Below are 15,389 nucleotides of genomic sequence, written 5' to 3'. Positions count from 1 at the left end.
CCCTATGTAGATGCTTGAGTAAAATCCAGATCCAAGACTTAAAAGCTTAAAGAAAACGTACCTTGTGACGTTGCCGTTCAGATCAATGGAACGAAGAATAAAACGGGTATGGTTTGAATCGTGTAAGTTTTTAATAAATAAAGCGGGTCACAGAACCGTAGAACACCTTGATATCAAACACATGAAAAAGGTTATTGATTGGGATGAAAGTGCTTTGAAAGAAAGGAAGGAAGTGCAATGTATGTCTAGTGTTTCTAGCTAGACCTGAGTGGCAGAGGTGGAGGGTGGATATCCTGCTGATGTCCATCAGTATTTGGATGATTATGTGGTACACTACATAACTAATATTTGCCGAGTTTGTGTGTCGTTGCTGGCCAGTTCACCCAGTCGTCAATGAAGCTCCTCGGTGGCCTAGGCATTCCACTGAGGGGTTATATATAGATTTGTAACTCTGGTGATAGAAGTTCACTCGACGTAGTTCGGAAGCCACGTAAATCGGTTGGTCGCGTTGCTGAATAACCATGGGTTCCATACAACTTAAAAACGGAATGCAAATGAATCCATTTGTGAATAAGTACCACCATCTATCTGCTTGGGTTCAGAAAAAGGACATATAAACAGTCTCATCTTTGAAGTTAGACTACGAAACTAGAAGGGGAGAAAAGATTTTGTTTTTCATTTTTGTGCAAGTTTTATTCAACTTAAATTAAGTCTTCAATGTCATTTCATTATCCCTTTAGGAAGTGACGTATGGAGGTTGTAGGCTACCCATTTCGTTCTCAGCCAATATTCTGAGATGAGACTGGTAGTACCCTAATGCCCAGCCACATTGATTTTCAGGGGCTTTTGTACTGATGTGTGTTTTTTGTAGTCGTCTAGAAGAGTACTACTAAAACTCAGGAATGTTTAATCTCACTTATTAGATGACCATCAGTAATATATAGATTGTATTTGTTTACTGCATTTAACAGGTTAAAGAAAAACTAAACTTGCAAAATAATAAAAACAATAAATGATCTTTTCATTCGGTATTTCCTGTTACCTTCGGTTACTTATTTCAAATGAACACCGTATTCTTTGGAAGCTTGAAATTCAATGTCACCTGAAGGTTGTTCCATATCAATAAGGTTTATCTGAATAACGATAATAATACTTCATTTATGTACTAGTTATTTTACAATTTAAGACTGTGCTTAATAATATTTCAAGGTCGTTTCTTTAGCCTCTGGTACCCAAGGAATACAGAGGCCCACATTGACAATCTTGTAGTACCATATATTTTAAGGTGAAGTCGATGTCACCACACTTGTGGAACCTCCTCTTGGTGTTATTGGTTCGCGTCCCCAATAGTAAATTTTCATGTTCGTTTTACCAACCTTCCTAGACTTTATAATAACCATCAAATGCATTTACTATCCTCCTTGTATATTTTACTCAAAATCTTGGATTGTGCAAACTTCTTTACAAACTATAATCTTGGATTGGGCAAATTTCTTTACAAACCTTGACCAAGCGCCTCAGTGGCGTGGTCTGTATGGTGTTGGCGGGCCACCTCGGTGGTCGCGAGTTCGATTCTCGGCCATTCCAATGATGGGTGGGATATGTGTATTTCTGGTGATAGAAGTTCACTCTCGACGTGGTTCGGAAGTCACGTAAAGCGGTTGGTCCCGTTGCTGAATGACCACTGGGTCCCTGCAACGTAAAGAAACTCCATATAAACCAACTATAACCAACCTGCCGGCATTTAAAAGTGTATTTGGGCGGCCTGTTGACCGCGCATGACAACACATTGAATCTTCCACTTATCGAAAATTGAAATACGAACTTCGCCTCAGTGTTTTAGTGATCAATTCAAATCTAAGCTACAATTAACCATGCATATTTCTTTCCATTCTATAATCAATCAATCAGTGAAGGCGCAATGCTTGGACACCAACCATTAAGTGGTAAGCTTTTTCGTGTGTAAAGACCACAAGCGGAAGTCTAATTATGATTACAGAAATATTATCTATAGGTCGCTCGACCGTCTTGTTTACGCAACATTCCATTTTTAAAGAGAATATTTCCGTCGCTAGATGGCCCTACTTTCTTATTATGAGTACTAGTACCTTCTTGTCCAATGATCCATGTATACGTAGTTGGAATTCGCTACACGTTTCTTGTTTTCTGTGGGTCAGGAGCCACTAATCTATTCTTAACTTCCTCACAATCATTCCTGTTTTTAAAGTGTGGATGTGTGTATGTGCGTGTCTATTAAAACTGGCGTCACAGCATCTAGGTTATTGACGCCGTCAAAATGTAGGTCTAAAAGCTAATCGAGTAAAGGAGTCTTTTGAAGTTAGAAAAAAAGGGGAGGATTAAAGGACCTATAGTAGAAATAGCTTCACTGCACTTAGTATCTTCACAAAGCTTCTTAAGAAAGCACCAAAAGCTTTTCGGTGCTTGACACGATACTACTGCATGAGACCCACACAAAGGCGCAGTAGGTACTGCGAGCCTATAACGAGATATTTTTAAAGCCTGTGCCACAAAGAGCTGTTTAATGAAAGCTTTACAATCCCGAAGTACAGACTGATAGACTATGAGTCTATCAAAGTTTGTTTGTTTGTTCAATGACGTCACTGGTTCGCTTCTGCCATTGTTTATTGTTGTAAGAAGAGAGAGTGAGTGGGTGAGTGAGAAGTCTTAAGAGCAACAGAGAGAAAAATTGGAAATTATGCAGCAAGGGGTAACAAATGAATCCTTTTGTAATCATTATAATGAAAGTGCGATGTTGCCGAGATGGTTCAGGTGATAAAGGATTTTTTGACTATTTGTGTGTAAGAAATACAGACGCACAATATATATATATATATATATATATATATATATTATATATATATATATTATCACGAAAGAAAGAGAAACAACGGAGTTCTTTGCGCAAGGCCTTCTGACTTCTTGTCCTTTACTTAGCAGTCTGCCAAGTAAAGGACAAGAAGTAGAAAGCCCCTGCAGAACTCCGCCGGTTCTTTTTCCTTCGTGGAATATGTCTTTTTTCACCGTGTTCCATTTTTTCATGATAACATTTATACACAAACACGCCATATATATATATATATATATATATATATATATATATATATATATATATATATACCCTAACAGGATTAGGATTGAGGAAAAAACAATACAATGGTCATTGACATTCTGCAGAGTCGTGGACAAATCCTCATTGCATAAAACTCCCATAACACTAGCTGCTTTGAATACCCATAAACAAGGCTCATATACCGTGCATCAAAGCGGCTCAGTGATGTGATCGGTATGGTCTTGGCCTGCCACCTCACCTCGGTGGCCGCGAGTTCGATTCTCGGGCGTTCCATTGAGGGGTTAGAGATGTGTATTTCTGGTGATAGAAGTTCATTCTCATTGCTCCAGTAATCTCTTGTTTTCGTTGCACTTTTGTCATTATCAGCCCACTTTTTCACAATTTTGCAGTGAAACAATTATTCCCTTCAGCCATACATTTGGAACCTTTCTGTCGGTGTGACATACCTTACAAACTATGGTCAGCCAGTCAATCAGTTCCTCGTAGATGCAACCCCTTTCATTCCTTTAACTGTGACTCCATTCATATTATCTTTCTTCCATCTTGCTCTAATGTAACAGCCTCTAAAGGAAAGTAAAATTTATAAATTTTCTCCAGTGGAACTGTCAAGGATTAAGAGCTAAATGGGAAGAATTTAAGGCTGCTCATATCAGAAGTGTCTCCTGTTTGTTTAGCTCTGCAGGTGACAATGATTGGTAATAATACGTGCCCCAGCCCACGAGAGTATACATCCTATCACTCCACCTATAATTTAAATAATGGAAGCCATGGTGGTGTCGTTTTGTACGTTCGAAATGACACCCCACAAAATCCTATTAGTATTCAATCAGCATTGCAAGTGATAGGTGAGCAGATCCATTTGCAAAGAAGATATACAATATGCTCTCTCTATCTACCACCTAACGAAGTCTTCCCCATCAATGAATTTAAATCTCTTATTCAACAGTTAGCACGTCATTTTGTTATTTTGGGAGATATGAATAGCAGAAACCCTCTTTGGGGTGACATCGTCACCAATCAAAGAGGAAGGTGCTTAGGTTCCATCATAGAAGATGAAAATGTGGGGATTCTCAACTCTGGGGAGTCTACACATTTTCATATTCAAACAAGCACATTATCAGCTATTGATTTATCTATATGTAGTGATGAATGCCTTATTGATTTTAATTGGAGAACTATAAATGATAGATTTACCAGTGACCATTTCCCAATAGTGGTGAGTGTAGCATCAAGCCCTCCATCTCCAAGGCTACCTAAGTGGAACGTTGGTAAGGCTGATTGGGCAGTATTCCAGGAGCACAGCTCAATAGATGACTCTGCTGATGACTTTCCCTGTGTAGATGACGCTCTTGACTTTTTGAATACAATAATGTTCTCGGCTGGTCTTCAATCTATACCTAGGACTTCGGGCAAATTAGTCCGCCGACCAGTTCCCTGGTGGACTCGTAAATGCCAGAAAACTCATAGAACTATGCTGCCTTCACCAGATACCGCAGACGAAAATGTGAGTATTATCGTGTTGAATTTCGAAAAGCAAGAGCTCATTCTCGCATGGAAATAAAAAAAGCACGAAAAGAATCATGGACGATATTCATATCTTCACTAAATTCGAAAACTCCTCTGACTCTAGTTTGGAAGAGAGTTAGAAAAATAGCAGGCAAGTTCACTCCTTGTCAACCTCCAGTTATCAAGATGAATGGTTGCGAGGTAGCAGACCCCCAGTTAGTGGCAAATGAGTTTGCTAATCATTTTGCTGGTGTTGCGAAGAAGAGTGATGAAAGACCCTATTCAGCTCAAAGACGGATAATAGAACAGGTTGAAATTGATTTTAATACGATAAGACATGAGCAATACAATGTTCCTTTAACTATTAGAGGATTTGAATCAGCCTTGAGTAAATGTAATGAATCAGCTCCTGGACTGGATGATATAACATATTCAGCGATTAAGCATACCCCTGAAAATACCAGACTTTTCATATTAAGCCTAATTAACAGAATTTACCGAGAACATATCTTCCCCAAGCTTTGGGAGAAGTTAAAATTACTGCCATTTGTGAAACCTGGAAAAGATCCATTCAAGACAGAAAATTATCGTCCTATTGCACTGACATCTTGTTTGTGTAAAATCATGGAAAAAATGGTGAACAGACGATTGATGTGGTACTTGGAAAGTGGTAAATATCTGTCGCCTGCTCAGTGTGGTTTTCGGAGTATGCACTCCACAACTGATGTATTGGTACGGATGGAATCTTCAATATGTGAAGCTTTTGCCAACAAGCAGCATCACATCACTGTGTTCTTTGACCTAGAGAAGGCTTATGATACAACATGGAGATACGGCATTTTGAGGGTCCTTTATGAATGCAACCTGAGAGGCAATTTGCCCCTCTTTATTAAGGCTTTTTTTAAAAATAGGATATTTCAGGTTCAGGTTGGAGCAACAATGTCAGATGTGTTCAATCAAGAAGGAGTACCACAAGGAAGTGTTTTAAGTGTAACGTTGTTTGCCTTGGTAATCAATGGGGTTTCTAAAATAATTCCCCCAGATATAACATATACCCTTTTTGTTGATGACCTGTCGATTTCCTTTGCAGCATCAAGGATAGCAGTGGCTGAACACCGCCTTCACCTCTGCATTGATAATATAGTAAAGTGGGCTGAGGTTAATGGTTTTAGATTTTCTGCCAGTAAAACGGTAACTATGCACTTTTGTCGTAAAAGGGGAATCCACCTTGATCCAGATCTGTTCATTCATAGGCAGAGAATTCCATGTGTTGGTGAAACAAGGTTTCTTGGTTTGATTTTTGATAGCAAGCTGACCTGGATTCCACGTCTGAAATATATTAAGGCAAAATGCTTGAAAGCAATGAATTTGCTGAAAGTCTTGTCTCACACTTCGTGGGGTGCAGACCGAACTCAGATGTTGAGATTATATAAAGCCTTGGTCTTTTCAAAATTAAGTTATGGGTGTGAGGTGTACACTTCTGCGAAGCCAAATAGCCTTAAAATGCTCAACTCAATTCATCATGGAGGAATACGGTTGTGTACTGGAGCATTTAAATCATCTCCCACCGAGAGCATGCTTGTAGATGCTGATGAGGTGCCACTGGATCTTCACTACAAGCGTCTGCTGGTTCGGAGCTGGTATAGATTCCAGAGGCTACCTAAGTCTTTAACCAGCATTTGTATGAGAAATGAAAGGCATTGGCAGAGTTATGAAAATCACCCCAAGCAACCTCATCCATTCGTTTTTAGAGTCAATTAAACATGCCAAGGATCGAGATTTTACCAGCAAAATATTCAGTTAGTCCCCCCTGGAACTTCCCAGAGGTAAAATTCTGCAGATATTTCAATTTTACCAAAACAGAATTGTCCAGTGAGGCCATGCGGTCAATATTTTTGGAACATTCCTTGCAACATGATGACTCCACTGCAGTTTTCACGGACGGCTCAAAGTCAGGTGCTGGCGTCGGCTTTGGTGTAGTCTTCCCTGATGTAGAGAGGAGTGGCAGTTTATCATCTGTTGCATCAATTTTTACAGCAGAATTATATGGAATTTTAAAGGCTTTAAAGGAAGTTTTAATTCGAAATGAAAGTAAATATATTATATATTGTGACTCAAGAAGTGTTCTTCAGTCGCTGGAATCTTTTAACCCTTTAAACCCTCTGATTTTAGATATATTAGAATGGCTGCTTTTACTGAAAAGAAGAGGGAAAGAAATAAAGTTCTGTTGGGTTGGCTGGGAATGAGAAAGCTGACCAACTTGCAAAGTCTGCGGTCAGCTCCCCAGAACCCACAAGATGCCTACTACCATATCGGGATTTGTATCCTCTAGTAGGTCAGAGAATTAAAAAATGTTGGCAGTCCCAGTGGGAGGATATTTTAACTAATCAAAAAATGCGTAGTATCACGTCATCAGTGTCTCCTTGGTCATATCCGTATATGCCAAGGAGACAGGAAACGATGTTGTGCAGATTGAGGATTGGACATACAAGACTCACCCAAGGGTTCTTGATGTCTCGTGAAAATCCTCCGTTTTGTGAGAGCTGTACTGTGCTCTTGTCTGTGAGACATTTGCTGGTTGAATGTCCCAGACTTGTGAATTTGAGACATAGGTTCCTGTCTTGGGGATGTGATAGAGGAGGTAATTTTATCCTATCTACAATTCTTGGAAAGGATTGTAATATAGAGCAGTTATATATCTTTATGAGGGAGGCTGGCCTCCTCAACAAAATTTAGATTATATAATAGAATATCTATTTAAGAGTTTATATATTTGAACAAATTTACTCATATAAATATATTTTCAGATTTTTTATATTAAATTAATTTTAGATTTAATTCTACTTTTTATCTAAATTTATTTCGGTGTCAATAACCGAGAATGTTGTGACACCAGTTTTTAACAGACATAATCAATCAATCAATCCATCTTGCTATCAACCCTCACCCAACAATTATTTCATAGTGCAACCGCGAGGTTTTACCTCCTGTTTACACTTTCAAACCTACCTACTATCAATTTCCTTTCCAGCGCTGAATAACCTCATAGGTCCCAGTGCTTGCCAGTTAGTCTAAACTCAATTTTCAATTCCATCACTCAATCAGTTACACCAGGAAATTGCAGCATCTCCCTTGAAATCCCTTCGACTCCAGGTGCCCTTTATTTTATGTTATTTTTTTTCCTCCAACCTCTTAAGCATCCTCCTAATTTCATTAAGTCACTTCCACAAACTTTCTGAAACTTACACTAACCCTTTCCACTCGTGCCCATCTTCTCTGCATCTCTTCTATTTTCCACATTCAATGAATCATCAAAATACTCACTCCGTCGATCCAGGATTGCACGTCGCCTGATGCATAGTAAGTGCAGTTGTACTAAGAGGAAAATAAAGGTATCAGGAAGCCAAAGGTGAAACTGGTTAGGCCTAGTATACGAAGTACTTTATTTTTCACTATGGTTATATATATATATATATATATATATATATATATATATATATATATATATATATATATATATATATATATAACCATTGAATAGGGTAAAAGTTGGGGAAGGCCACTCTTGAGAAATAAGAAGGCATTAGTCGCACCAACGTGTGAGATAGAGAAGTAACTGTTGTGTGTTAAAGAGAAAGAGGCTCAACTATTGTGTGTGTGAGTGCGTGTTTGTAAGAAGAGTGTGTGAGGAGGGACAGAGAGAAAGAGAGAGAACTGACTTGTTACGCATGTGAGTACAAGAGGTGCAGCTCTTGAAGAGTATCTTTTGCAACATTATAATTAATGGACGTCTCATGAAACAAGATTATAATTATCCCCACTAGAGCACAAAAACCGTTTCGTTTTCGTGCAGGTTCATCGCCATCCTCATTCCACAACATTTATTTCTTGAGGTTCCTGATTCAGCCCATTGGTGAAGCCGTGTAGAAATTCCCACTTAGCACGCGACCTTTGTGCTTGTGTGATAGGGAACGTATCTAAGACAAATTGAGTCATAGATATGGTTGTGGATACTGGGCTGTTATTTGAGAAGTCTCGACAGAGCGCTAACACACACACACACACACACACACACACACATATATATATATATATATATATATATATATATATATATATATATATATATATATATGTGTGTGTGTGTGTGTGTGTGTGTATAAAATAAAAGGAGCCCATAAAATACGCCAAAATATAGAGAAAATACTATATTTCAGAGACTGCTGAAGAGAGAGATAGCGTTTCATGGGCTCCTTTTAATAGATGGAATTCTGTTGTGACAACATTTTTACCAGTTACACACACACACACACACACACACACACACACACACATATATATATATATATATATATATATATATATATATATATATAACACTAGGCCTAATTCTGGGCAGGCATTTCAGCTTGATGATACTCTAAATTTTGTGTATGTAGATCTTATCTCTATTCCAGTCAGAGGCTGAACGTGGCGATGACTTCCAATGATAAAGATTAAACTTTTCGAATAATTTTAATGAAAATGTTGTTCTCCTTACTATTACTGCATTTGTGGCAACAGCATCAACTCTTAACTCTGCAAGCAAGCTATTTTGATTATCATAATTTCAGTGGCTATGGTCATTCTTTTCATAAATTTCATGACGCAAATTTATTAAAAGTAAGCAGTCGCCATTAACCACAGCCTTGCTTAACCCATTCTTGAATTGGATTAGTCATTCTGATTTATTCTTAAAAAGAACGAACAACAACAACAAATTTCTCCTCTGGCTGAATATTCGCCCGTTTGTTCTAAGACACTGGGGGAGGGAGAGGGGTAGATAAGACTCACGACGTGAATACTTGACAACCGTTCGTTGTTATAAGCAAAGCCATATCAGGTGACGTAGGCAAGATTATTAACGAAATAAAAAAAAATCTCTGGCCATGGCTTCTTCTCCTCAAATTAGTGCACATGATAAAAATCACGCCAGTGTTCAAGCAACATGGCAGAAAATTTTCAGAAACTCTTCAGTAACAATCTAATAAGAGTGTCGGCGTTTCACGTTATCACCTACAAATAATACCTGTGACCCACGTTCAGGATAACGCAAGCAGTCCCTTTTATAAAGCTGTGATAGTTTTAGTCTCCACTTGTGACACCATAGGAGCAACTGGGGCTGCAATATGTCATAGCATATTTTTTCCAAGTACCATCCCTTCCAATGTGACGTTATAAAGCAGTGACGGTCGATAACAGAGTCATTGTTCGTACAGACCGCCAAGGATTCGGAGGCGTGGTTTAACGCGTGTTGGAGAATAAGCTTATATTTTTGTTAAGTTGAAAATATTCTTACAACGCTTCGATATTATAGCAAGGAATTTGACATATTTTGCGTTTGTAATTTGAAATATTAGTAATTTAAATAATGGTGCCGATAAGGAATACCGAGAGTTAATATATTTTATAAGAAAAACTTTATTAGGACGTAATATAAAGGCAGAATTACCCTCGATACGAAAGTGTTGACCGAAAATATTTGGCATGGCTGTATGGAGCGATTGAGGGCGGTGATTGGTCATTGCTCTGTTTGTGTCGGGCTGTTCCCCCCCGCCCCACACCCCCACCCTTCCAGGGGAGGGGAAGGTGACTCTAATGGACCTCACCACGTCTTGACAGAATGTATTTGTTATGGGATACTGCATATCCCGAGTAACTTTTGTGTTGTGGGATATAATAACTTAATTTATTTTTTTCTGTTGTGGTGACGTGGATTTTATCGTACATACTTAATTTATTGAATACGTGACACTTCAGGAAAAATTAATAAATATGGGGCTACACGATCATCAGGCAGAAGACAGTTTATCGGATATTTCCACAACTTCAAACTTCAGTGAAGAAAAATCCGACTTGACAGAAGACAGATTTCGAGTTGATCGACGGAAATTAGAGGCGATGATATCGGGTAAGTGTACGTAGATATTTTCCTGTGTTTTGACTTTAACCAATATAGGGAACTAATAGACGAAACTGAATAGAATTACGGACACCAACATGCTTTTATTAGGGCTAGTAAATAAGGAAGTATGGGTCTAGGCTTATTTCTGGTCACTTGGGTCGTACCTACCTGTGTTAGGGTTTGTCACATGATGTTCATCTATGATGAAGTAAATATCCCTATTGTTTGCCTACTAGGACAGGTTCATCACCATACAACCCTATAGCCCATTGTCTCTTTGTCTGGGAAGAAATGTAGGAAAATTTTAAATTCGGGTGATGGTAATTTCAAGATATAGCAAAACGGTGGAAACATGACTAGACTCGCTGATGGTGGAATTAGGCTACGTTAGTTATTCAAGACACGGAATTTTAACTTTTGATTTCATAGAAAAATTTTTAGTTTTAGATTTGAGTAAACCAGTCTCCAGACTTCCCAGTTCAAACGAAAACTAGCAGTTCATAGGGTAACAATTACAAAGTGGATATTATTAACGTACTGCAGACGAATTCCCTTCGAAAGCAGGAAAAATGATCCATTCGATCCGTGGGACAATATGGTCACCCTCTGTGGCTTTGTTGATGGTAAAGGTTAAAAGCTTACGAAGTTGCATCATTCATCCATGTTTATTTTCTTAAAACTTGCCATCAGCCCTCATTTGGTCCTGAGACAAGCTCCGTGTTTTCTGTTTATAATGTGCTTAAGTTACGTTTCCTTATAGTCTTACCCGTCTTAATGTCCATGTAGGGGACCTTGATGTCAGAGTTAACCAATTTGCATATCTATTGGAGTTGCTAATGTTTTCTCTGGTTAACAGGGTGTTTGTCAAATTTGTCTTTTGGACATTAACCTTGTAACTAATGTGCATGGCCGTAGTAGATATGGTGTTCCATTTTCGTTCATTTTGAGTTTGTCTAATCCCGAAATGTCGTTCAAGTTTAAGTGAATTAGTACTAGTCTCTCTCTCTCTCTCTCTCTCTCTCTCTCTCTCTCTCTCTCTCTCTCTCTCTCTTCTGTTGACCTAAACTGTCTACTTTGATAATCAACAGTTTTGGGTTGCACCTGGGACTGGGGGCCTGGGGAGGAGGAGATGGAGATAAGTAAAGATGACGAGTGATCAATACTCCGTCAAACTGTAGCCTAGGTATACCATCGAATTTTCATTGAAAAACTGGTTTAACTGGTGGTCTTGAACGGCTCATATTGTGTGTGCATATATATATATATATATATATATATATATATATATATATATATATATATATCTATATATATATATATATAATATATATATAATTTTATTATATATATATATATTATATATATATATATGTTAATTTATATGTATATATTTTTTCACTTAATATACACGTGTCTTTTTATATTCGCAAACATAAAGCCAAAAATGTATTTAATATCCATTTCCACTATACCTCGGGATTAACTTACATCCAAGGGAAATTATAATTTATAAAATACATTGTCACTAGCCAGGTTTTAACCGTTGTTACCTTCATAGGCCGATGGTCAGAAGTCAGTCTATCGGTTGCTTCTAAAGCGGGCAACGGTTCGAATCCTGCCAGTGACAATGCACTAATAATCAATTATAATTCCCCCTCCGTGTAAGTTATTCCAGAGTTATAGTGAATTGTATATTAAACAACGTGTGGCATAAGTGGAGTGTGGACAAAAACTTTTAATTCCTCGAAGCATTGACAGTCGAGGAAGTAATTTACTTCCTTGTGAAATATCGACGTTTTTGTTAGAATGGGTTATCTCCCCTGCCGCCCACCCTAACCCCCACCCCTGGGACTCCCCTCCGCCCCCGTTTTTCATTCTTTTGTTTGGTATTTTATGAATGACCGTAGTAACACGCTCCCGAACTTATTTAACGATTTACGTGTACCAAATGTAAACTAGATTAAGTATGCTTTGTGGTAAGCACAAATACATAAATAAAGCCAACTGGCTGGCATGCAAATAGTTTATCTTCTTTTCTTTGTCTCTTATTATCTTTTGACTTATATACAAGAAGCAAACATCGAATTAGCTTCCTTGAAAGACTTTCTTTGTTGACTTAATTGGCTATGTATCTTGTTATTAATAGACTGATGAGAGTTTAATCAGGTGGATATATATATATATATATATATATATATATATATATATATATATATATATATATATATATATACATATATACATAGAGAGAGAGAAAGATGCAGTTCACGGCAGTAGTTAACAACCAGATACCTATTCCATCAGACAAGTCTCAGTCCATTTGTACATCATTCGGGTCACTTGTAGTATGCCTGCGTGCCCAAATTATTTGCTTCATACGTAAACTTTCCATTCCTCTTAACAAATAATAATTTGGAAGTTGAAAGGTCTCCAATGACTAGCAGAAGTAAAGACAGATCATGTATGTTGCTATGTTGCACGGTGTCCTATGTGGACCAGGTATACATACATATAATTAGCAGGTTGTCCCCGTTTTACGCACATTGGGCCTTCTGGAGCCAAGCAAAATTGTTGCTAATACCTTAGCAGGTGAACATATAGGCCTCCAAACCCTTCACCCTTCATTTATTTGTTATATAGAGAAGGTAAGTTGTATAATCTGTGAAAATTTATCAGTTTGGGACCATCAAATTGTAAACTCGCCAGCAATAACACTGAGTATCCACAGCCTTGCAGAAATTTATCTAGGCCCATCAATAGCATCCACACCCTAGCAGAAGTTTTTCTAGGACCATCAATAGCATCCACAGCCTAGCAGAAGTTTTTCTAAGACCATCAATAGCATCCACAGCATAGCTGAAGTTTTTCTAGGACCATACATAGCCAACCAAAGATAGCTGAAAGGTTTTTATAGGACCACAAATAGCCACAGCCTAGCTGAAGTTTTCTAAGACCACAAATTTTTTAAGCATCCCACAGCTTAGCCCGAAGTTTTTCTAGGACCATAAATGACCCACAGCCTAGCTGAAGTTTTCTAGGACCATCACTAGCAATCCACAGCACTAGCTTGAAGTTTTTCTATGGACCATCAATAGGCATTCAACAGCCTAGCTGAAGTTTTTTCTATGACCATCAATAAGCATTCCAATCAGCCTAGCTGAAGTTTTCTATGGACCATCAATAAAGATTCAAGGCCTTTAGCTGAAGTTTTTCTACGACACATTTCAATAGCATTCCACGAGCCTAGCTGAAGTTTTTCTATGACCATCAATAGCAATCCACAAGCTCCTAGCTGGAAGTTTTTTATACGACCATCAATAAAAGGCAATTCACCAGCCTAGCTGAAGTTTTTCTAGACCATCAAATAAGCATCCACAGTCCTAGATGAAGGTTTTTCTTTTACGACCATCAATAGCATTCCACGCCTGCTGAAAGTTTTTCTATGTACCATCAATAGAATTCAACAGCCATAGATGAAGTTTTTCTATTACCACCATCAATAGCAATCCACGCCTAGCTGGAAAGTTTTTTCCTACGGACCATCAATAGCATTCACAGCCTAGCTGAAGTTCTTTTTCTAACGAACCATCAATAGCAATCGCACAGCCTAGCTTTGAAGTTTTCTACGACCAATCAATAGCATTCCACAGCCTAGCTTGAAGTTTTTCTATGACCTCAATAGCATTCCACAGCCTAAGCTGAAGTTTTCCGCGGACCATTCAATAGCAATTCACAGCCTAGCTGAAGTTTTTCCTTAATGACCATCAATAGCATTCACAAGCCCTAGCTGAAGTTTTTCTAGACCATCAATAGCAATCCACAGACCTAGCTGAAGTTTTTCTATGACCATCCAATAGCATTCCACAAGCCTAGCTGAAGTTTTTTCTAACGGACCATTCAATAGCATCCACAGCCTAGTTGAAGTTTTTCTACGACCATCAATAGCATTCACAGCCTAGCTGAAGTTTTTCTATGACCATCAATAGCATCCACAGCCTAGCTGAAGTTTTTCTACGACCATCAATAGCATCCACAGCCTAGCTGAAGTTTTTCTATGACCATCAATAGCATTCACAGCCTAGCTGAAGTTTTTCTACGACCATCAATAGCATCCACAGCCTAGTTGAAGTTTTTCTATGACCCAAAATCAATTTTAGCATCCAGCCGAGCTGGAGTTTTTCCTAAACGGACATCAAGAGCATTCCACAGCCTAGTTGAAGTTTTTCTGACCATCAATAGAACCACCAGCCTTTTTTAGCTGGAGTTTTTCCTAGGACCATCAATAGATCCACAGCCAGTTGAAGTTTTTCTAGGACCATCAATAGCATCCACAGCCTAGTTGAAGTAGACCATCATACAGCTATTAACAGCCTAGTTGAGAATAGACCATCAATAGCATCCACAGCCTAGTTGAAGTTTTTCTAGGACCATCAATAGCATCCACAGCCTAGTTGAAGTTTTTTTAGGACCATCAATAGCATTAACAGCCTAGTTGAAGATTTTTTAGGACCATCAATAGCATCCACAGCCTAGTTGAAGTTTTTCTAGGACCATCAATAGCATTCACAGCCTAGTTGAAGTTTTTCTAGGACCATCAATAGCATTCACAGCCTAGCAGAAGTTTTTTTAGGACCATCAATAGCATCTACTACAGCCTACCTGAAGTTTTTTATAGGGCCACATAGCATCCACAGCCTAGTTGAAGTTTTTCTACGACCATCAATAGCATCCACAGCCTAGCAGAAGATTTTCTAGTACCATCAATAGCATCCACAGCCTAGCAGAAGTTTTCTAGGACCATCAATAGCATCCACAGCCTAGCAGAAGTTTTTCTAGGACCATCAATAG

General features: G+C 38.3%; 1 protein-coding gene across 1 annotated transcript in view; it reads left to right on the top strand.

The window, feature by feature from the left end:
- The first annotated feature begins 10,251 nt into the window (after positions 1-10,251).
- LOC135209052 (protein bicaudal C homolog 1-B-like) overlaps positions 10,252-15,389 on the top strand; it is a 167,447-nt gene continuing 162,309 nt past the window's right edge. The window contains exon 1 of the mRNA XM_064241609.1: positions 10,252-10,547. Within this exon, the coding sequence (XP_064097679.1) occupies positions 10,412-10,547 (136 nt within the window). The 5' untranslated portion in view covers positions 10,252-10,411. The remainder of the gene's footprint in view (positions 10,548-15,389) is intronic.

This window comes from Macrobrachium nipponense, chromosome 37, assembly GCF_015104395.2.
Source record: "Macrobrachium nipponense isolate FS-2020 chromosome 37, ASM1510439v2, whole genome shotgun sequence".
Taxonomy (NCBI): domain Eukaryota; kingdom Metazoa; phylum Arthropoda; class Malacostraca; order Decapoda; family Palaemonidae; genus Macrobrachium; species Macrobrachium nipponense.
This window is presented reverse-complemented; position numbering and strand designations above follow the sequence as displayed.